This window comes from Phalaenopsis equestris, unplaced genomic scaffold, assembly GCF_001263595.1.
Source record: "Phalaenopsis equestris unplaced genomic scaffold, ASM126359v1 Scaffold000002, whole genome shotgun sequence".
NCBI classification, from domain to species: Eukaryota; Viridiplantae; Streptophyta; class Magnoliopsida; order Asparagales; family Orchidaceae; genus Phalaenopsis; species Phalaenopsis equestris.
In genome coordinates this window covers 17,490,491-17,513,024 of record NW_018164444.1, presented here as the reverse complement: position 1 = coordinate 17,513,024, position 22,534 = coordinate 17,490,491, and the positions used below count along the sequence as shown (strand labels likewise).

Sequence of the window (22,534 nt, the reverse complement as noted above, 5' to 3'; positions counted from 1 at the left end):
GTCTTAGATGGTTTGGTCACATTAAACGTCGACCATCTGATGATCCAATTAGGAGAGTAGATGTTTTAGATTCAACTTATGTTAAGAAAGACAGAGGTAGATCTAGGAAGACTTGAGCTTATTGTATAAAAAACGATCTTAATTTATTAGATCTAAATGAAATTATGACACTAAATAAGATGTACTGGAGAAAAAGGATTCATGTAGCCGACCCCACGTAGTGGGATTAAGGCTATGTTGTTGTTGTATATTTCCATCATTAAGCATTCAATCAAAATCACTACAGTTCACTTCATCTCCATCAATGAAGCTAGGTAGATGCAAAAAAACAAAAAAAAAAAAAAAAAAAAACTTTTACAAATATTTTAAATATTTATCAAACATATAAATAAACCTCAGAAATGAATGGTCTATAGATGATGTATTACCACATTTCATAGAAAATAATTTACTCAAAATAAATGAAATTTTACATGTTCGAGACATTTTACTTGAGTCAATAACTAGATTTTAAAAAATATGAACGCTCAAAATAATAAATGTGCACGGGGCTTTCCTACTTCCTGCTATGGACGTGAGTGTGGGATTTTCCTGCACAGAGGCGTGAAACGGGCCAGGCGAGTAAATTGGCTAGCATGGGGGACCGACCCAAGCTTCCAAAGTGGCGAGTACCTTCATACGACCCGGGCGGCCTTTCCTTTAGCGTCTCCTGCCTCGTCACATCTCCCGCTCGATCGAGCGACAAATTGGGAAGGACGACATTTCCGCCGGTTCCTTTCCCCTACTTTCTTTTCAGTGATTTCCTTATGGGAGCTTTCCTTCTCAGTTTTTTCCTTGTGAGAGTCTTTGAATTACTATTTTATGGATTTAGGGTGGAATTTTTGCTAAGAGTTGATTTCAGATTTTCTGTGTGGAATCCTTTTCCCTACTCTAGGAGGTGGCGGTGCTTCGACTATATCGTGCTCCGATGTGGTGATTGTATCTCCCCTTTTATCTTCCCTACTTCCTCTCCTCCGCTTCCCTTAGTTGTCAGCTATCCCCAACCACATCCCCCTGCTCTGTTGACCCGATTCTGCTGCAATAACTTGCCGTCCAACTCTTTCACCTCCACTTTTCCTAACAGCCAGCCAGCCATCCCAATTGCTGTCCCGCTGCTCCCAGCTGCTACCCCACCTTCCCAGTTCCCACCAACCTCCATCGCCCTTGGAATACACTCTCGAGGTGTCCGTTCGTGTCATTTGTGTTTTGGTGATGTTATTTTCAGTTTATGCATGTTGTAACCCTCTTTTGCTATTAATAAAAGTTGATTTTTGTGGTTTGTTCTTTCTCCTCCGGAATCAAGGTGTTTTGGTATTTAAATGTGCACAATTCTTTTTTTTCCATTATACAGTTGATAACTAATCAAATAAAAAAATTCCTAGAATTTTTGTTCTTGACTATTTCCTGTTTAGGATGAGAAGGCTTGTGATCAAAATCTAATCGGTAGAAAAATGTTAGAGGGCATATATCTTAAGTGATATTGTCATTGATATACTGTTGAATGAACTAAATCTTTTACATGACCATAGTTGAATGAACATATAATTATAATCTTACACTACCCTACTCAATTTTGATCGACATGCATATTATTTCTTTATTTTGTTATGTTAGTGTAATTTTAGACTAGGAGTAATCTTTGAGTTGTTGATGACTTATTATGATAAATAACATTTTCAGATTTGAAACTTTTGATTAAAAATAAGTGATGGAAGAATAAATATGTATAGAAGATGTGATTAACATAGGAAAGATAAATTTATTTTTAATTATTTTATTTTATATTAATTTAAATTACATTAATTAGTGGCTTTTTCGATTATTTGAATGATTAACTGTCAATGATAGTAGTTGAAATTTAAATAATTTCACAATCTGACCATATATTTCCGCCTTAAGAAAAAAATGAAGCCCCCGACCCACTCGTGACAAAATTGATAATAAAAAACTTTCAATTCTTATCTAAAAATCATTGGCAGCACACACATAATTTCCTGTCACAAACAAAACTCAACAATTTACACATGAAAATATGTGATTATCTTCTCATGTTATCAAATCCATCCATTGAAGTAAATCTAATGCAACCAATTGATTATCAAACATTCTTGAAATATTGCATCCCACTAGTTTAAAGGATGTCAAATAAAATGGATGATTTTGAGTTTACATTCAAATCGCTAAGCATCAAAATTAAATAGGAGAAGAGAAAGTGTGTGTGTGTGTAGTGAGAGAGAGAGATAGATCCCCATCCTTTTTTTGAATGAGAGAGTTCATTCAACTACACATCTTACACCGTTCATCACAAATTGAATAACTAAAATTTAAGTAGCTTTTTTATGTTCACGAGTATTCGTGCAAGCATGAATGTGGAATATATTGTATGATATACATTACCACAATAGCGAGGATCGGCGAGTAAGTTGACAAAAGATATATAATCATCCATTGCTGCCTTATTTCCTTCTTGTTCCTCAATCAAAGAATAGGCAATCTGCATGAGTCATTATCTCAGATTAACATCCTCATTCAAAAAAAAAAATCTTATTTTTTAGGATAAACAAACCAAGCTTTTTAAGGAAATATTTTTATATAGAAATCATGGGATCAGCACAAAAAATTGCATCAATTGACAATAATTACAGTGCGTGCAATAGCTCATAAATGCAAAATAATGCATTAACAAACCACTTCATGAAGCTCAACACAGCAACTGAAAAATTCATAAAGTAACTTTACAACAGGACCAAGTACTCTCCATCCTGAAGTGCTAATTTTAACAGGCCGTGACACGGGTGTCTCCCGCGCCTGGGCAGGACGCAAGGATTCCTGCGACCAAGCGGGTGTCCGCTTGCTCACCTAGATCGAACCAATCAAGGTTTTTTGTGTTGTAAACTCGGCCGATCCTCGTGGGCCACTCTTAGCTAGCTTATTATTATATATTTATGTTCCGATGTTCGCACCTGCTTTATCTCGTTTCGAGGTGGTAATTATGTTCCCTATTCCCTTTTCGCATCCTCCCCACATCTCTCCCGCCCGCCCCTTCCCTACTGCAGCCGCCCAAACAGCCACATACTGCTGTATTTCCTGCAGTTTCCCACTTTTTCTTGCTGCCGCCATCATGGCCATCCTTTCACTATCCGGCAGTCCACCGCATTCCCCTTTGCTGTCACCGCCCTCCTCCAGTGCTGCTGCAGTCCAGAATAGCACTTCCTCTGCAGTTTGGCCTCTGTCCAGCCACTCTTCCTTGCTGCTACCGCCCAGTACAGCTCGCCTTATCGCTGCTACCGACCAAGTACTCTCCATCCTGAAGTGCTAATTTTAACAGGCCGTGACACGGGTGTCTTCCGCGTCTGGGCAGGACGCAAGGTTTCCTGCGACCAAGCGGGTGTCCGCCTGCTCACCTAGATCGAACCAGTCAAGGTTTTTTGTGTTGTGAACTCGACCGATCCTCGTGGGCCACTCTTAGCTATCTTATTATTAAATATTTATGTTTCTGATGTTCTGTGGTTAGTTTTTTTTTTGTGTTTTGTATTGGGATAGCTGCCAACGTCACTTTTTTCCTTCGAAGGTTGTATCCAAGAGTTCAGGCGATGCACTTGCTGAATCTCGTTCCAAGGTGGTGATTATCTTCCCTATTCCCTTCTCGCATCCTCCCCACATCTCTCCCGCCCACACCTTCCTTGCTGCAGCAGTCCAAACAACCACATACTGCTGTTTTTCCTGCAGTTTCCCACTTTTTCTTGCTGCTGCCATCACGGACAGCCATCCTTTCGCTATCCGGCAGTCCACCACATTCCCCTTTGCTGTCACCACCCTCCTCCAGTGCTGCTGCAGTCCAGAATAGCACTTCCTCTGCAGTTTGGCCTCTGTCCAGCCACTCTTCCTTGCTGCTACGGCCCAGGACAGCCCGCCTTATCGCTGTTCCAACATTTTCTCACCTTCCCTTTGCCGCTACCATCACCCCCTTGTTGCGGTCTCACTATCCGACATTCCCGTCGACCGTTAAAATTCTCTTTGAAAAATAAATAAAAATAAAAAAATGTGGTTTTAATTTTTTTTTAAAAATGAGACTGGATAGATCTCATTCATTTAATAGTTTAAGTAAACGAGCACAATACTGCAAGTAACACACCCATCCCGAGAAATAGACACATTACTTGAAGGTGATACTCGATTAAATGAACTACTAAATTCATGATATCCGTTTTGATCTGCGAACCTTTTATTTTGACCAACAAGTTTATTTACCTAATATTAAAAATTAGATAGAGTTTATATTACCTGGATTCTTAAAGTTCTCCATAGAGGCAAACCCCTATAGTTAATAACCTCTAAAATTACTGAAGTCACTTAAGACAACTCTCGATGATGATCAAATGTACCTATTTTAAAGTATTCAAAGTTTAGGGTTTCCAAGATTAGATAAATAAAAGTCAAGTGAGAAAATGACAAAACGAGAACATTTATTTATGGAATCAAAGGAAAGCGAAGTAACGAATTTCACGGATTCTGAGGAGAACCTCGGTTACTTCCCAAACTATTTTATTGTTTGACTTCAATTTTGAGAAGATGTTATTTGATGTTTCATCCTATCAGTTTTATTATTTAGGGTTTATATTTGTATGACACGGTCATAGGAATGACTTGAAAGATAGGAGGATTTACGTCGTATCAGACGACCTCGGAGCTTAAATCAAATTAGGGCTTAGATTGCACAATATGACAGTGCAAAGGTATAAAAGATAGGGTGAAGATTTATGTCGCGCTAAGCAGACAAACTCAAAATTATATGGTTTGTTGTTTAATTCTAAGGAAAGATTTATTGTTGTATATCTGTTTGCTCTCTTAAAGTTGTTCTTCTGTACATCCTTGTCGTGATGTCTACGATCTTAGCTCCAAGCTTCACGTCATAGCAGTTTCAGGTTTAGTGTTTTATGTTCTATGTTGTTTTTTTTAATTTCAATCACTATTAATCCAATTAATTAAATGGTATGTGTTTAGGTTTTATAGTGATGCATCATAGGTAAACCGACTTTGTTCTCTATCTTAAAGGCCTCCTGCATGTAAGCTAAAGTATGCACAAGTAAAACATGTAGAGTGCAATAAAAAGAAAAAGTGTAGTTAAATATACAATAAAGAAGAACAGTAGAATGTACAGTAGAGATGACAAAATATTGTAAATATAAAATTAACAGGGTACCTGGCGTGTCTGCTGCTCCTGCAAATGGGGTTAGCGTTGCTGGTAAAAATAAACGAGTATAATGGAGAATTTAACAGATGGGGTAAACATGCATTTATATATAAAAAATAAATGAAAAAACATCATACGAAAAAACTCGAGGAAAACCACAAGTGAACCACGAAAAATAAAAAAAAATCATAGGAAACTCACGGAAAACTGAAGAAAATAACAAGTGATCCACAAAAACTCAAAGAAAACTGTGGAAAACACACGAAAAATCAAGGAAAACCATAAGCATTCAGGTCGGGGTAGACTTAGATTTATTGCTCCTGAAAGACTCCGTAGGCAATCATCAGTCATCTTAGTGTATAAAACCCGACATTTAATTAGAAATTTCCAATAAGATTTACAAAGCCTGTAGGTCGGGGTAGGCTTAGATTTATTGCTCTTGAAAGACTCCGTAGGCGATCATCGGTCATCTTAGTGTACAAAGCCTGGTATTTAATTAGAAATTTTCAATAAGACAATCCTAGGAGAGCAATTATTAGCCCAATACAGGTAATTGACAAGTGGACAATCAGATTTATGTGGTTCAAAGTTTGTATTTTGTCATGCGTATGAGCTTCATGTGTATAAGCAAAAAGGTAGATTTCCATTTAGTAATAAATTTTTTTTTTTTGTTAGTAATGTATCTGTTCTGTCATATTTTATAAATTTGATTGTCCACGAGTCAATTACACTGTCGGGCTAGGACGACCAGCAGCCTAAAAAGGCAAGGGATATCGCTAGTCTAGTGTTGACGAATAATATTGTCATTCTACATTCTCATCAGGTCCCTAGGTCGGATCCCGACGTCGTAGGATGCAATATTATTCTACTCTATCACCGGATGCCTTTATCATCACAACTCTTAAATCCCGAAACCGTCCAACTTATAGCCTTGCTTGATGGTTCATATATAGCCACGATTATATATGTGCGCTTATGTTTTAGACATAAGCACCAAAATCAAACTAAGAAACATAGAAAGAAAAGAAGAAAAATGAGGTGAGAGAGAGGAGAGACCAATTCATCTGAAAGAGCAAAGAAGTGAAGGGTGGATTGACTCTCAATACCACATCTAAAACAATTTCCAATATTCAACGATGTGTATTATGATAATTTAACGTGTCGACTGTCCGAATTGCAAAATTTATGCGCGTGAAAATGCAAATTGTGGATAAGGAAACCCTAGGACATAATGATCCTATGGAGACTCTTTTCGAGTTCCCTCATGTTAGTTTCAACCTCCTAAGTGTTTGAGGTCAAGAATCACACATGCGGAACTCCAAAAGGAGTAAAAAAGTAGTTTGAATTTCAAAAATGAGGCGAATTCCATTATTAAGGCTCTAAGATAGTCAAAAGAAGAATCCTAAGGCTAGACCATAAATCCTAAGAAGAAAACTAAACATCGCCAAAAATGAGGTCAACAATTCCAACTGCCCTTTGCTACCTTTCCGGAGGACCAAACCCTCGTCAATCACCACCACCACCTCAAGATCCACCATAGTTTGAGTTAGTGTTATCATTTGTCGCACTTTCATATTTTTGTGTGTCGTTCTATTGTCATTCTGCCTTTCAGTGTGTTGGTTATAACTGTCTATTGGCTTTTTCTAATAATAATATTTGTTTGTTTATTGTCGTTTGGGTTAACTACAGTATCATTTGCTATCAAAGCTAGCCTAATCCTACTCCTATACTAGGGTTTCAAACATCCACCAATACCCAATCCTATCTCCACCCAACACCCTTCCCCTTTAATGATTTTTTTCCAAACAGGCCACCCAAAAATTTTCTTTCCACCCTACATTACATCCATACACTCTTTTTCACTCGTCCGGACCTAAACCCTGATTATGCCACCTAGGAGGCAATTGTCGAACACCGATCAGGAGTTTACCATGGAAGAGATGTAGTGGGAACTCGACTGAGTGCTACGACGACTTACTAATATTGAGAAGGACCTAGGGAGATGTCACTATCGAGTGTGGTAGCAAGATTCAACAAAGAGAGAATAACATATGATCACTTCCTTATGGATGATTCCAGTGGAGAAGAAGACATGTCACAATGCTTTGAGATACGATATCAGAGGAGGCTAAGCGATGAAGTTTCTGTTAGAGCATACCGAGATGAAGTACTTGTTAGACGATACCAAGATGAAGTGCTTGTTGAAGGATACAGACACTCAAGGGTGAAAGTGGACATACTGGATTTCGAGTGGAGGATGAGTTTGGATGATTTCATAGAATGGTTACAGACTGTCGAACGAGTTTTTTGAATATAAGGACATGATTCAGATGAAGCAGAGGGACTTATCAACGGAGAAGTATACAACGGAGTTTATGCGGCTTAAACAAAAAAGTAATATGATAGAGCTAGCAAAGCACACGATAGCTGGGTCCTTGGGAGGCATGAAGCCTACCATTGACAATGTGGCTCAACTACAACCTTATTGGTCTTTGGGTGACGTTCATACCATGACACTAAAGGAAGAGAGACAGAAAAGTAGAGTAGATATCCATCACCATTCAAATAGCCACCCATAGTTAAAGACTTAGATGGGAGCACACCCAAGTTAGTTGAAAAATCTAGTCAGGCGAATGGTAGAGCTGTCTCCTGAGTGAGACGAAGCCTGAGAAGAGTAGCACCCCCAATACAATCCCAGCTAGACAATTTGGACACATCGCTTCCAGTTCCCTGGCGAGCCAGGTTGTGTCCTTCATTGAGCAGGGTGCAGTGGAGCAAGTGAGCAAAGAGGCAATTGAAGAAAAGGGTGTGCAGTGTCAACCTCCATCAAAAGAGAGCGAGATGCTTGTGGTTCGACTGGTCTTTTAGAGTGAGGCTAGAAGGGAGCAACAGTGGCTTCGTCAGAGCATATTCTACACATGTTGCACCGTGAAGGCAAACATATGCAGTTTCATCATAGATTGAGGTAGCAACAAGAATATGACATTGACACATATGGTGGACAAGTTGAGCCGCTCAACTCTGAGAAATTCCTAGCCGTATTCTCTAACGTGGTTGAAGAAAAAGAACAAATTTAATATTGATAGAAGAGTTTTCGGTTGGGAACAAACTACATGATCAGGTGGGGTGTAATGTGGTGCCTATGGATGTCGACCACATCCTTTTGGGGAGATTGTGGTCTTTTGACTGCAGGACTCAGAATAACGGGTACATGAACATCTACTCATTCACGAAGGATGGAAAACACATCTTTCTCTTATCTTCTACAGAGTCCAATGTTACAGGTGCTCATGTTAGCGGAGAAGCGCCAACATGACCAATTTTAGTGATGATAGATGATAACGGGATAGAGGCACCGATTCCAGACATGGAGAAATTACTATAGAAAGTATTTCAGTACATCATGGTCGGTACCTTATTATCATGGCGGTCGTCGTTAAAGGGAGTTCAGTCAATTCTCGCATCAAATAGGGACGAGCCAACCTTAGGTTGCCTTTGGAAGACCTTGTAAAGTATACTTGATACGAAGCCCCAGTTCAGTTGAGCAGTGTACCTTCAGATAGTTGGACCGAAATGGATGACTACTCAAAAATGAGGAAATCTTTTCGAAAGTTTTGGGAGACAGTGCAACCAATAGTGGGATTAGGTGCTCATATCGATACAGTCAATGACACTTAAATCTCAAAAGGTTGAAGCAGTTTTGTCACTTTCAAAGTGCAGACAGAAGCTTCGATGAATGAGGTTGAAGCTTCCACAACCCCGGTAGACTGACATGGGGGTCTACCACGCATGGGAGGGACACAGGATTTCCTGCGACCAAATGGGCATTTGCATGCTCACCTGGACCAACCCGGTCTATATTTTTTCAGTGTTGTGGAGTCGGTCAGTCCTACTTGACAACTCTTAGTTATCCTATTATTATATATTTGTAATTATAATGTTTTAGGTTTAATTCTTTTGTATGTTTCGTATTGGGACTGCCACCATTGTCTTTTTTCCCTTATAAGGTTGTACCAAGAGTTCAGGTGGTGCTCAGGTTGTATCTCGCTCACGAGGTGGCGAATATCTTCTCTATTCCCCTTTAGCATCCTCCCCACATCGCTCCCAACTACCTCTTCCCTGCTAAAACAGCACAGACAGCCATATACCGCTATTTTTCTTGCAGTTTCTCACTTTTCCTCATTGCCACTGTCCCGGACAGCCATCCTTTCGCTGCCCTGCAGTCCACCACACCCCCCTCCGCTGTAGCCGCCCTCCTCCATTGCTGCTGCAGTCCACAATAGCACTTCCCCTGCTGTTTGGCCACTGTCCAGCCCATCATCCTTGCCGCCACCGCCAAGGACAGCCTGACTTCTCACAGTTTTGGCAGTTTCGCACCACCCCCTTGCTGCCACCCCACCATCTGGCCTTTGAACCGCCCTTTACTACCTCTCCAAAGGTCCAAACCCTCACCGATCACCACCAAAACCCCAAGATCCACCATAGTTTGAGTTGGTGTTTTCATTTGTCGAATTTTCAAATTTTCGTGTGTCGTGCTGTTATTCCCCCTTTTAATGTGTTGATTGTCACTGTCTATTGGCTTTTCTAGTAACAGTATTTGATAGTTTATTGTCGCTTGGGTTAATTCCAGTATCAAGCTATTTCTTTGCAGTTAAAAAAAGAATAATGCATCCACCCTATAAAACTTATCGGAGAAGTAAAACATCAAAAGCAGGCAATCACCACTCAGCATTAAGTGGTTATCACTGTTATGAAACTAGGCAATGCCGTACTTTCCCAAAAGAATTCACATAAAAGCGATTAAGTGTAATTAGAGGGCCAGATTAAGGTTCATATCAAATTGAACGTTAAAATTTTACCTGCTGGTCAGTTACAAATAACCAGCACAAATGAAGTGGTTGGCCAATACCTAGCACAGCACAACCCAGCACCCGCTGATCACTTCACTGGTACGTGAAGTTCATTTATCAATCAGGGTTTTTGATCTGTCCGAATGAGAGAGTGAAGGGCTACATAAATAAAAGAAAAATAAGATAGCAAAAGTGCAAAACTAGCATGCATGTGTAGGCTAGCGGAAGGTGGAGTTGTCCCAAAAGAACCAGATGAGGGTAAAGTTCTACCATAAGAATCGGATAAGGCGGAAGAAGGCTAACACTAACATTTGAAGAAAAGTGCCAAAGAAAGAAAACCAAACAAAAAGAGGCATGAGCTTTGTTTGGTTTGTTTTGACTCATGTTTTCTATTTTCTCGTTGAAAATATAGTAAAAGTTGTTCGTGAGCCACAGTTTTTCTAATGCAGTCCAAACTGGTAGAAAAAGCAGGGAAAAATCTATACAACTTCTCCAACCAAACAAACTATAAATTGTCGAATGATTCTTCTCCTACAACAACGCAATTAGAAAGTTGGAACCAAAATAAGCCAAAGTATAGATGCAATAACAAAGATAGGAAGGGAAGAAGATGGGAATGCATAAGAAGATGGAAAGAAAATGGAAAGAAATATTAGGTGAAAGAAGATTAAATAAAAAATGGAAAGAACGGATTAGGTGAACGAAGATTAAATCAAATTATTACAGAAACAAAATATAGTAAATAGGAGAGAATGAGAACTTAAGAAGAGGGAAGAAGAAACACATTCAAACTATCTCTCAACAAGCATCTTCCCCAAATCCATAAAGATGAAAAACCTTTAAATCAACATTGAGCCCTGTGTCAAGGGAAGAAGGATTAAAGAGGAAATAGAATTTCAAGAAAATGGGAGAAAAAAACAATGAGCAAAAAAGCAAAATTCTATATACAGAGAGTGTGGGGTTAAAAAAGAAAAATAGAACAGAAAAGAGACAATGCAGATGGCATGTGCATATGGTTTGGTGCTGGTATTAAAACTGATTTTTCTCAAATTCATCATAATGAAGATGAGCAGAGGATGCAAGTTAATACGACGAGCATGACCTGTCATGGTTTATTGGATTTTAGTGGGGTGTGAGGAATTAAAAGTTGAGAAAACCGGCATGATGAAACCCATTGGAATAAATTAAAATAGGTATGCATTTCACAAACATAATGAAGAATCCAAAGAGATTTAAATCTCCATTCCTCACCCTTTAAAAAACTAGGCAAAGAACATTTTATTTTCAATAATCATGAGAAGTATAATGCTTATGTATTATCATATTCCCATTATAAATTACAAAGGCTAAATCAATATCAATAAATGAAAGAAAAAATGCCATTATTACCTGGGTATCTACCACATTGTGCAATTTGATACCATATTGAAAATATAGGGCCTAAATAAAAGAATTAGAAGAGGTGAGTAAAATTATATCGAGCATTCAACAAAAAGACAACACAAAAAAAAAAAAAATGGAGACAGAAGAAAAGGAATCAATTAAAACCTCGCTATCTCTTTTGCAGTCATGGATGACTTTTGTAATGTAACTAGACTCAAGTGCAGATTTACAAGCTCGAACAAGTGCATCTCCACCTTCAATGGTATCAACCAAGTATATGGCATCTGTAAATGCAATCTAGACAGCAAATAAAGAGTAAACCAAAATGCCCTTATAAGCTACCTATCTAAATTATATAATAACAATTGAATATTCAACTTTAATTCACACAGGTTAACAAATCCAATATATATCCTTAACACACACACACACACACACATACACTATTTATATTAATATATATGATTCTATTGATGCATACACTATTTATATTATATTAATATATATGATTCTATTGATGATAACAGAGAGTTGAGAAAAAGGGAGAAAACAAATTTAGAAATGAGAAAGGGAACTACCATTATCCAAAAAGGCTTCGGTACAACCTCTGTTGGCTTGAAGAAACCTAGCAGAACAGATATTATTCTATTTCTGATAGCAAGTTGACAAAACATGTCAAGCCCACAACAGGATCAAGATTAAACTTAAAGGTATATTACCAATGTAAAAAATAAATAAATAAAAAAGTGCAAGGGTTAATCAATCATAATGTATTCGACAAATAGAACTCAAAGATCTATCACCAAAGGATTCATGTCTCCAAAAGAACCAGACCTTATTAATGGCAAGTATGAGTAAACTAAGTCAAACATTCAGACCCATAGGGCAATCGGCAATAAATGTTGAATTATATTCAATCTGACCTAACTATATACTTGCCAGATTCGATCATGAATCACTGCCAATGCAATACAATTATGACAGAATCCAATTAATTTATATATTACTAAATATAGTCTAACATACAACATTGTGGGTTCCGAAAAATTGAGCCCAGCTCTTCTACCGGGGTAATCATCTTCTAAATAATGTCAATCATAATAAATAGTGAATATATTTATTAAGTAAAACTTTAAATTAACATAAGATAATTATGAAAAATATTTTCTGATAAACTTGTTAAAAATTTAAAATTGTATTGATACAAAAAAACATAATATAGATTAGCTCCACTTCACGTAATCCTGAAGTATGATACTTTATATTTATGAGTTACCAATGGTTGCTATATTGAGTCTGTTCATCAGCAATCTAATGCTGCATATGGAGTGAACTATAGATAGGACTTTAATACACATCTTTCATAGCGTGATGGGCAAACCTAACACACCCTCAAATACTCCCATGTCAAGATATCTTCACTGGCGAGACTTAAAAGGAAAAGAAAAAAAGAACATTGTGAACTATCTGATGTGCCAAAATGAAAATATAAATGCATATTCAGAACAAAAATAAAGCTCCTGTTTATTTTGAATGAACAGAAAATAAAATTACGAGAGGTTTAAAAGCTTGTTCACAAGCCAAAAAAAAAAAAAAAAAAATCGACAGATTACTTGCCACCTCAGAAACTTTCTTAAACACCCAAAACTCTTAAGAACACAATCTGAGAACTAAACTTGGATATGAAAATGAACCATGCAAGCCTCTTTATTTATAATCGTAAAAATATTCCAAGTGAAACCTAATCGGATCACATACAAATCCATAACTAATCCAATTATAATCACAAACAGACCCATAACTAAGTACTTACCTAATGACAAAATAAAATGTTATGTACATTCTAATGACAATATTCTCACAAAAAGTCAAATCAAAAAAATAATTAGTCTTTTACACGCATCATGACGTAACTTTAACTCAATTATAATACTTTAAAAGTCAAGCAATCACATTGAAATGTGTACACGTCCTCTAAAAAGCACAACAAATTTCTTAAATTAGGAATTCACATATACTCTGATAAATGTTAAATGTTTAAACATAAAATAAAAAAATGCTATGCAGACTTAAAAGCATACAACAACAACAACAACAAAGCCTTAATCCCACTACGTGGGTATAAATGTGCCGACTTAAAAGTATGATAAACTTAATTTTTTTCCTCTTTGAGAAGTAAACAAATATTTTTAAGGGCTTACAATTACTTTGAAAAAGTAAGTCCTTAAAGATCAAAACTCAAACTCAACATTCATGCACACTCTCATGCGAGTTGCGACTATAGAATAAAATCATACATCCCATATTTAATTTCGATCCTCCATGTCCTAAAGGCAAGAATCAATAAGATTTGAGCCCCATAACAAATATTTATGCAAGAAATTTGGAATAATCGCAATACAAGAGTGATTTCAAATTTCCACTAGCAATATAATCAAACAAACTTGCATCATCACATCCTGGAATCAAAATCACAGTCCAACAAAGACATTTTATCCTTTAATTGCAAAAAAATATAATTTTTAAAACACAAATTAGGAGAAATACATTAAAGAATGCTTATAATAAAGAAACAATAATAATGTCATCTATTGAAGATAATGCAGGGAAAAACAAATTTAGCAGCTTTGGACACTAAAAAGTAGCAAAAGAATTGCACCTGTAGGATGGATAAATAGAATGAGTGACTAAATGATATAAAATCAAAGTGAAAGAAAATATAAGGGGTAGACCAAAATTCACAAGGATAGAAGTTGACTGAAAACTTTGCTCGCAATAAGTTTAAAACCTCAGAAAGCACTCAGTAAGAATTAATTGAAGGTAATATGAATAGAAGTTTTACAACAAAGTTTGCTCACAAAAGGTATAAAATCCTACGCAGCACTCATCAAGAAGTAAAAAATGAATAGATAACGAGGTTTCACAAAGCTAGGCCCAAATAGTTATCATAAGACCGCTCAAAAAATAATCTTTAAATAGCCAAATGGAAATTTCAAGAAAAACATAAGTAGTTTATGGACAACTCAATATCAACAACCATTTGATCCCTATAGTACCAATTGCTTTGTAATGCACTGTACATGGCATCAAAATCCGCTTAGATAAATGTGGCATATTTAAGTTAAATTTAAATATGCTTGCAACTGTTTTCAGTTCATTGTTAAAGTAAGTGATATATTTCACGTATTAAGGTTAAGAAAAGAAGAATGTCTTACCTGCATTAGGCAAAGACCTCCATAACGGCAAAGATCAATGCCTTCACAATCAAAGCCAACAACCAGCTGGCTGTCGGCTGAAGCATTCAGAAATTCCAAAGGAAGTTGAGAAGCATGCGTAACAATGTGGATAGGAATTGTAGCAGCATCTGGAGTTCCATTTGCAGGAAATCCATCTGCATTCGATAATGTCGGCTCAGAATGAGCTATGAATAGGCCCAGCAAATACTTAATGAACAAACATAACCACATAAAGGAGAAGTAAATCATGTGCATGCCAAAACCAATGTTTGAAAAAAAAATACTAATGATAAAGGAATGTTTACATGCATACCATTCAATTACCATGTATTTACACATTTAGCACCTAAACTTCAATTTTACATACATCTCACTTTACTATACAAAAATAGGTGTATTTAACTTTTTAAAAGTTAAAATTGTGGTATTTTTTTTGTGATATAAAAGATTTGAGTGGTATAAATTTTAAATGTAAAGTTCAGGTGTTAGATATGTAAATACATAAGAATTGGGTGGTATTTATGTAAATGCCACCATGATAAAATACTAAAGAAAACAAGTTGCAAAATTCAGCAGTTCAGAAGGCTTTAAGAGCGTCCATCATAAGAGAAAAAGCGTGGGGTCCAAAAATTCATACCGTCTCCTTTGACAGAGTTTGTGGTTCTAGGTCATATCTGCAAAATACAAATTAGTTTTGAGAAAACGCATTACCTGTCATTTTCATTTTGTTAAGATTTTATGAACCGGTTACAAATTTCCGCTTCTAATCTTAGGGCCTGTTTGGTTCCGATTTTTTGGGTGCGGCGCGGCCTTCTGCCGCGAAATTTCTACCGCGGCACTGTTTGGAAGACGACTTCGCGACAACGTACCGCGAAGCATGGGAGAAAGCGGGCCGCGGGATAAATCCCACTGCCCCGCTTTATCGAGCGGCTTTTACCTTGTCGCCCCGTGCTCCTGGCGATCGATCCTCTGCTATCCCAGAACTCCCATGGTGTCGCCGTCCGCCCATATTTCGCGAAGCAAGGAGGTCTCTCCCTTCTATGCTCTTCTCATCTCCATTTCATCCTTCTCCCACGACTTTCTCTTCCATCAGAAGAGCTGAGCTCTTGTTATTTGAGTTCCCCGCCTTTCAAGTAGGGCAACTTTCTTTTGTTCGCATCCTTCCCTGATGGACGAAGATCCAGGAATGACTGCCATCGATTACGGGTAAGACATTAAAAAGTTGATTTTTTTCCTTAAAAATCTGGGGTTCACATGCTCTAAGCTTTTTTGCATGAAACTGGTTTTGGCTTTTATCTGCAATTTTCAGATTTCTTTCACTTTGTTTCTCCCCATGAAATATGTGTGTTTAGTGGTTGTTTTCCCTTTTTTGCTTAAAGTGTGCTGTCTTGACAAAATGCTCATCTCTGAGGATGAGTTTCATAGGCTAGCAAATTCAACTTTATATCTGAAAGGGTATTGCTAGTGTTGACAAATTAATTTTCATAATTATGCTGTAGTTGAAACTGAAATTTGACCTTAGTATTTATATAGCAAACTCGAGATGTCTTTATTGTTTGACTACCATATTCCATAAAATATACCATAAAATATATTCATAAAATATATTTATTACAAATACGATTCACAATTACATATTTAATTTTTTTACATATATACATAAATTTTTTAAATAGTTTTACAAAACAGGGGCAGCTTGATCATTTCTCTGGAAACAGCTGCCCCACAGCTGTTTTCACACAGCTACACCAAACAGACAGTCAGCTTCCCCGCAGCTGAATTCACGCAGCAACTTTCTAGGGCAGCGCAGCTGTAGCTGAAAAGCTGAGAAGCTGCAGCTGCGCCAAACAGACCCTTAATTACCCATCATAATAACAAAACAACTTCCAATTAAAAGGCTAGTCATAAGGAACTAGCGTATAAGTTTTACAAATTTGATTTTAGTTTGAAGAAATTTATCGCCTTTAATTTAGAGCAGATGGTAGAGTAATGATTATAAACTCGATCATGATCCCATCATTTCGTCATCCTAGATGATCGTGGAGTCTAGCCTGCTTAATTGAAGGTAGTCAATCCAATTCGTGCAAAAAACCATTGTTGGTAATCATAGGTTGCATCTTCCAAGGGGCCCTTATGTAGGGGGATAATTTTACGCCGAACATAATTAATAAGGAAATTCATGCCCTATCAAGTGTATTTTATGATTTACCACCAAGGAGATTTAGGCTACTAGAAAACTTGCAATTTGTTTCATAATCATAATTTGATGGAGTCCTTATATAATGAATCAATTGGTTAAAAGTTCCCAATTATAACCATTCCATTTGTTGGTGTCATTTGAACATAAAATTGCTCAACTAAAGAACACGGGCCACATGGTTATTGGCATCAAGTCACTGAGAATAATCATGGGATATGGATGATATGACATTCATTTTTTATGAGCTGAGAATATCTTATATTAGTCAATCTCATCAAATAAGCATTAAGGATGATTGAATTGTTACTTTAAGCTAGGGTTATAGATTTTATTTGATAGTGTCTTAAATTTTGCAATTTTCTCAAATTGTTATATTTTATCCAATGTTTTTAAAAATACACTTCACAAGCAAAGCTGAGCCATCTTTAATATAAAGAATCCAAATAAAAAACCAAGTACGACTATCAAGAAATTTAAACAAGCCTAATATGAGCATAAATGTGAAAGCTCGAATCAAGTTCAGTCGAACATGAATAACTTGTAATTTGACCAAGCTAAGTCCAATCACTGACATACTCGACTTGACTCAGCTCAATTACTACCCTAACAAATTCAGAGATCAAAATCGTGAGTGTGTTTGTGTGTGTGTGTGTGTGTGTGTGAGAGAGAGAGAGCGAGTGAGAGAGAAAGCAAGTTGAGGCAAGCGAGGAGATCGAAGGTGAGCAGGTTCAAGTCGACAAGCAAGTTCACAAAGTAGAGTAAGGTTTGAAGGCACAACATGGAGCTATGTGTGGGCATGAGAGAAGGCTAGAGATTTTCTTATTTTCTTTCCGTTAAGTTCAGAGATAAGTTTTATTTAGATTTTTAATTCCACCATATAAACCCTAAATTTGATTTGTACCCCAAGAAAATATTTTTAGTCAGAGTGCTTGTGGGGAGATTAAAATCAGCCAATATAATTTAATATTTTGAATAAAGAAGTAGAAGGAAAGTATCAAGGCACAATTCAAAGAACATAAAATTATATGAACTTTGATAATTTAAATTTGATTCAACTAAGAATAATCGACATTTTAAATATAAATCCAAAACTTAATGAAGTTAGAATAGTTTCAATAAATAAAATTTATGAGAAATTATAGAAAGGTGGAGAAAATCGTATTATCTTATTTCGCAAAATCAGATTGCAGCTCTCCTCCTTGTAAAATAAGAAACAATTAGGGTATGATTAATTACAACTTCACAAAGAAAACATAACTCAAGAAGGAAAGAAATAAGACATAATAAGAAGGGAATAAAAAAGAATAAAACTAAAATAGAAAACTCAGAATTCTACACTCCCCCTCAAGCTGGGTCATGGATGTTGTAAAGGCCTAACTTGGTATTCAAATCAGTGAAGCTGCCTGAAGGTAGAAGACATCGGGGAATTGAAAAGAGTTGTGAGTTGGAATGTAGATTAAGTGAATTGTTACGACCACAAGACGTGAGTTGCTCACCTCCTTTCTTCATTTGTTGCTCGCGACAGTTGACAGAGCCACTCGCCTCCTTCTTGCTTGCTCGTTCTATCTCTCGCTTGACTTTTTCCCTTGGTTCTAACGAGACAAGAGAATAAGTCTCATTCATTATGATTTCCCGAGATCATCGAGTTTGTTCCAAACAAGTGTTACGAGAGGGATTAAATTTATTTTATTTTTATTTTTGATTATTATAAAATCCCTTATAAAAAACTTAGTCCTCGAAATTCACATAATCTACTCCAAACCTCATATCATTTCTCATTATAAAAAAAATTCATGAAGAAGCTTAAAATTTATTTAACAAGAAGAAAAATAGATACAATAAAACAAATGTTTGATATATGATAATTCAACCAACTTTTCTCATCATCCAAATTGGAAAACATAATCAATGATAACATCACCTCTAAAATAAAGTAACATAATTAAGACAACACACACCCTCTGAAATAGAAATATACTAGAATGACACTCCTATAACATGTGATAAAACATAACACTCATCAATCTCTAGGAGCATCAACATCAGCAGTAGGTTCTTCGGGCTCTCTACTAGTAAGAAAATAAGCTTGAAGTCAAACATGTTGTCTTAATTGAACTTGAGCAGGAGTTGAAGTAGTAGACTTTGTCCACTTGCAGTCTTCTAAGAAAGAGCTCCACTTGGTTTCTATTCTTCTGGGAAGGAGCTTAGAAAAAAGAATGGTAGATAAACTGATGAAGATGTGGGTTAAGACGGGAGTTATAAGAATATTAGATGATTTGATCAGATATTAAACAAAGAAGTATTATAAATTTTCTTGCTGACAATATTTATAAGAAAATATTTTTAGAATCTATTTATACATTAGCCTTTGTAAAAAATACGCAATTGTTATTTAAAATGTATGATGAGTCTGTTAAAGAAATTGGGAATTTCAAATCATTATAAATAATGCAAGTACCTAAAAAGCTAATGAGAGGAAATTAATAGAGAAAAAAAAAATCTTTCCTGGACATCATGTGTTGCTCATTGCTTTGATTCAATGCTTGAGAAATTGGGATGGTTGTCATAACAAAAGTCTTCTTTGCTCAAAACAAATATAGTAAATAAATTTACTTACAATCATTCTTGGGCACTGGGTATTAAACTTGATAAGAAAATTTACAGATAAAGAACTTAACTGACTCGCAGTTACAAGATTTGTCATAACTTATATGACCTTGCAAGGATTTAAAAAGTTCCAGCGACTTTTAAGGGTTCCATTTACTTCTAAATAATGGAATAAAAGTTATAAAATACAAAAAATTAAAAGGAAAGCAAGTGAAGAAGATTATTATGAAAGAAGATTCTTTTGGGCACAATTTTAGTTATGCTCTGAAGACTATGGGACCTTTAATGAAGATATTACGAATAATTCATAGTAAAAGGGCTCCAATTATGAAATTTATCTATGAAAATACAAACAAAGCAAATGAGGAATAGCAAAAGAGTTAGACTAAATATGGGAGATCGTTGATGAAAATATGATCGATGGCTATATCAACATTTGCATGTTATTGCATATTATTTGGATCCTCAATTTCATTATGATAAAGACATTCATGTTAATAAGAACGTTAAGACTAATTTATATGCATACATGGATAGAGTTATTCCTAAGGTTAACTATCTTCAAACTTAAGATTAACTCGAATTTTTATTTGAGGAATGAAATACTTGAATTTAAACCAACTCAAGCATGCAAAAAGACACGCTCACCTCGTAAAGTTGATTGACCTATAATTCTAAATCTAGAAAGTAATGGTTTATGTCAAAACATCCTACCTTAATATATAGAATAATTTTATTTCATTTTATTCTAGAAAGTTGGTTAGGATAATTTAGAGTTGACATGCTTAGACTTTAAGCAGTTGTTGTAAAAGTTTTCAATCCTACTTTTTTAACATCCGCATGCCAACATAATTGGAGGATATTCAACCTATTGTGTAATGCCCAAATTGATCAATTTAGGTTAAAATTTCTATTATTTTAAAATACAACAAATTTTTTGCAACCCTCAAAATTCATCGAGACTTTTTTTTTATAAAATTTTAAATTTTGTAACGATCAAATTAATAAATTATTAATAAATTTTATTTTATAAAATTAAAATAGTAACATAATTTGTCTAATTAATCATTACACTACATCACATTATTATAGCAAGTCAGAAATATCCACTTAGGAAACCATGCAATGACTTGATTAAAATGAAGGGTTAAGATTAATGTTGAAATTCAGAATAATGCTGAATATTTTTACTGATGTGAAGGGCGTATAAATAACCCTTACATGAATCATAGAAATAGAAAAGACAATTAAAAAGAAATAACACACAATGAAAGATATAACATTTAATATCTCCAATTAATCAATTCATATTAATTATTTGGAGATAAAGGAAACAACATAAAATAATAAAGCCTAAACTAAGAAAGAAAATAAATTCAATCCAAAAAAATAAATCTAAATAGAAAAGAAAATAAAGTTATATTAGGAAATAAATCTAATCTAATTCTCAATAAATCTAATTCTCATAATTTCTAATATGAATAAATTATTTTTTAATATAATTTCTAGTATTTCCCCTAAGTTGAAACATGGTTAAGACCATGTTCAACGTGGATTTGAAAACATCAAACAATGGATAAGGAAGATCCTGTGAAATAAAAACTAGAAGTCTTCATCCCATACTGCGGTTGTCTTAGACTGCACCTCCTATGGTGTCTGTAGATAGGTAGAAGGCTCCTACAAGTAATATCGTAGGGAAATTTGTAGGAAAGTATACAGCATGCAGGAAAAACTGATATCTAGTTGACTGCGGTTGTCTTTGATTGTAGTTCATGGAGTATCTGTAGATAAACAGAAGGCTCCTATAGGTAATGTTATACAAGAGTTTGCGGGAAAGTAGACAACCTGTAAGAAAAACTGACTTCTAGTTGACTATAATAATTTTTTATTGCAATTCATGCAATGTATATACGTAGGTGAAAGACTACTACAGGTAATGCTGCTGGAAAATTTGCAGAGAAGAATACAACTTCCAGAAAAAGCTGTAGGGTATGACCTGCAGAAAAAAGTAAAAGCTCTGGAGGCAAACCTATAACAGAAAAAAACTCCGGATGAAGGCCTACTACAAGTAAGATTTCAGAGAAGGGCCTATAGTGGTAAAAAACTCCTAAAGAGGGCCAACTGCAAGTAAGATTCCGTAGGAGGGCTTGCTGCAATAAAAAGCTTCCGGAGGAGTGCCTGATATAGGAAGAGGCTCTAGAGAAGGGCCTCCTGCAAGAAGAATTCTGATAGAGGATTTGCTGCAGGAAAAAGTTCCGAAGGCAAAGGAAAAATAGAGGACCTATATAGAGTTTTCGACAGTAAGGAAGAAATCGATAGAGAAAAGCATATAGACGGTTGATGGGATTCCATTCAAGGATACATCCAATTTCGCCTCTGAAATAACCTTCCTCGAGTCATTTTGAAAGCAAACCAAAGATGAACTCCTCTGTAACAAGCTTCCCATCATTTCCACGGTCCATGTATGTGAAATGGAAGAGGACGCCACTGTTGACCTCAATTTTCGTGAGGTCTAGTCTTCCACTTAGGGTTTAGGATCTAGCCTTAGGAATCTCCCTTCGACTATCTCAGAACCTTAGAAGTGGGACCCGCCTCGTTTTAGTTCGACCCGCTTCCGTCTCCTTCTGGAGTTTCGCGTGTGTGGTATCAACTTCTAGCACTTAGAAGGACGAAACCAACATTAGGAAACCCAAAAGGGATTCCCTATAGGACCTTCCTGAGCCTTAGGGTGGCCTTTTGCACAATTCGCACTCCTGCGCGCACGAAGCTTCGCAATTCGGAGAGTCGATATGTCCGATCGCCGCAATTCGCATTGCCTGCATTGTTGCTTGTTGAATGCTCAAGTAAACCTTTTGGGACGATCGATCGCGGGTCAAAATTTTGTAAAATTTGAATTTCGATGCGTTTTTGACCCGATTGTCGACGACGTCGTCCGAGCGACCCTGAATGACAAAACGGACTGCACCGGCACGTCCGGAGCGTCGATTTTGCCCAGGGAGGACACCCATTTTGTTACGACGCCGCG

At 36.2% G+C, this 22,534-nt stretch overlaps 1 protein-coding gene across 1 annotated transcript in view; it reads right to left on the bottom strand.

Moving 5' to 3' along the window:
* Positions 1-22,534, bottom strand: part of LOC110024327 — a 61,712-nt gene that overhangs the window by 24,537 nt on the left and 14,641 nt on the right. Inside the window, exons 2-5 of the mRNA XM_020724232.1 lie at positions 14,682-14,857; positions 11,632-11,763; positions 11,473-11,523; positions 2,437-2,533 (exon numbers count right to left, since the gene is read on the bottom strand). Coding sequence (XP_020579891.1) covers positions 2,437-2,533; positions 11,473-11,523; positions 11,632-11,763; positions 14,682-14,857 — 456 coding nt within the window. The remainder of the gene's footprint in view (positions 1-2,436; positions 2,534-11,472; positions 11,524-11,631; positions 11,764-14,681; positions 14,858-22,534) is intronic.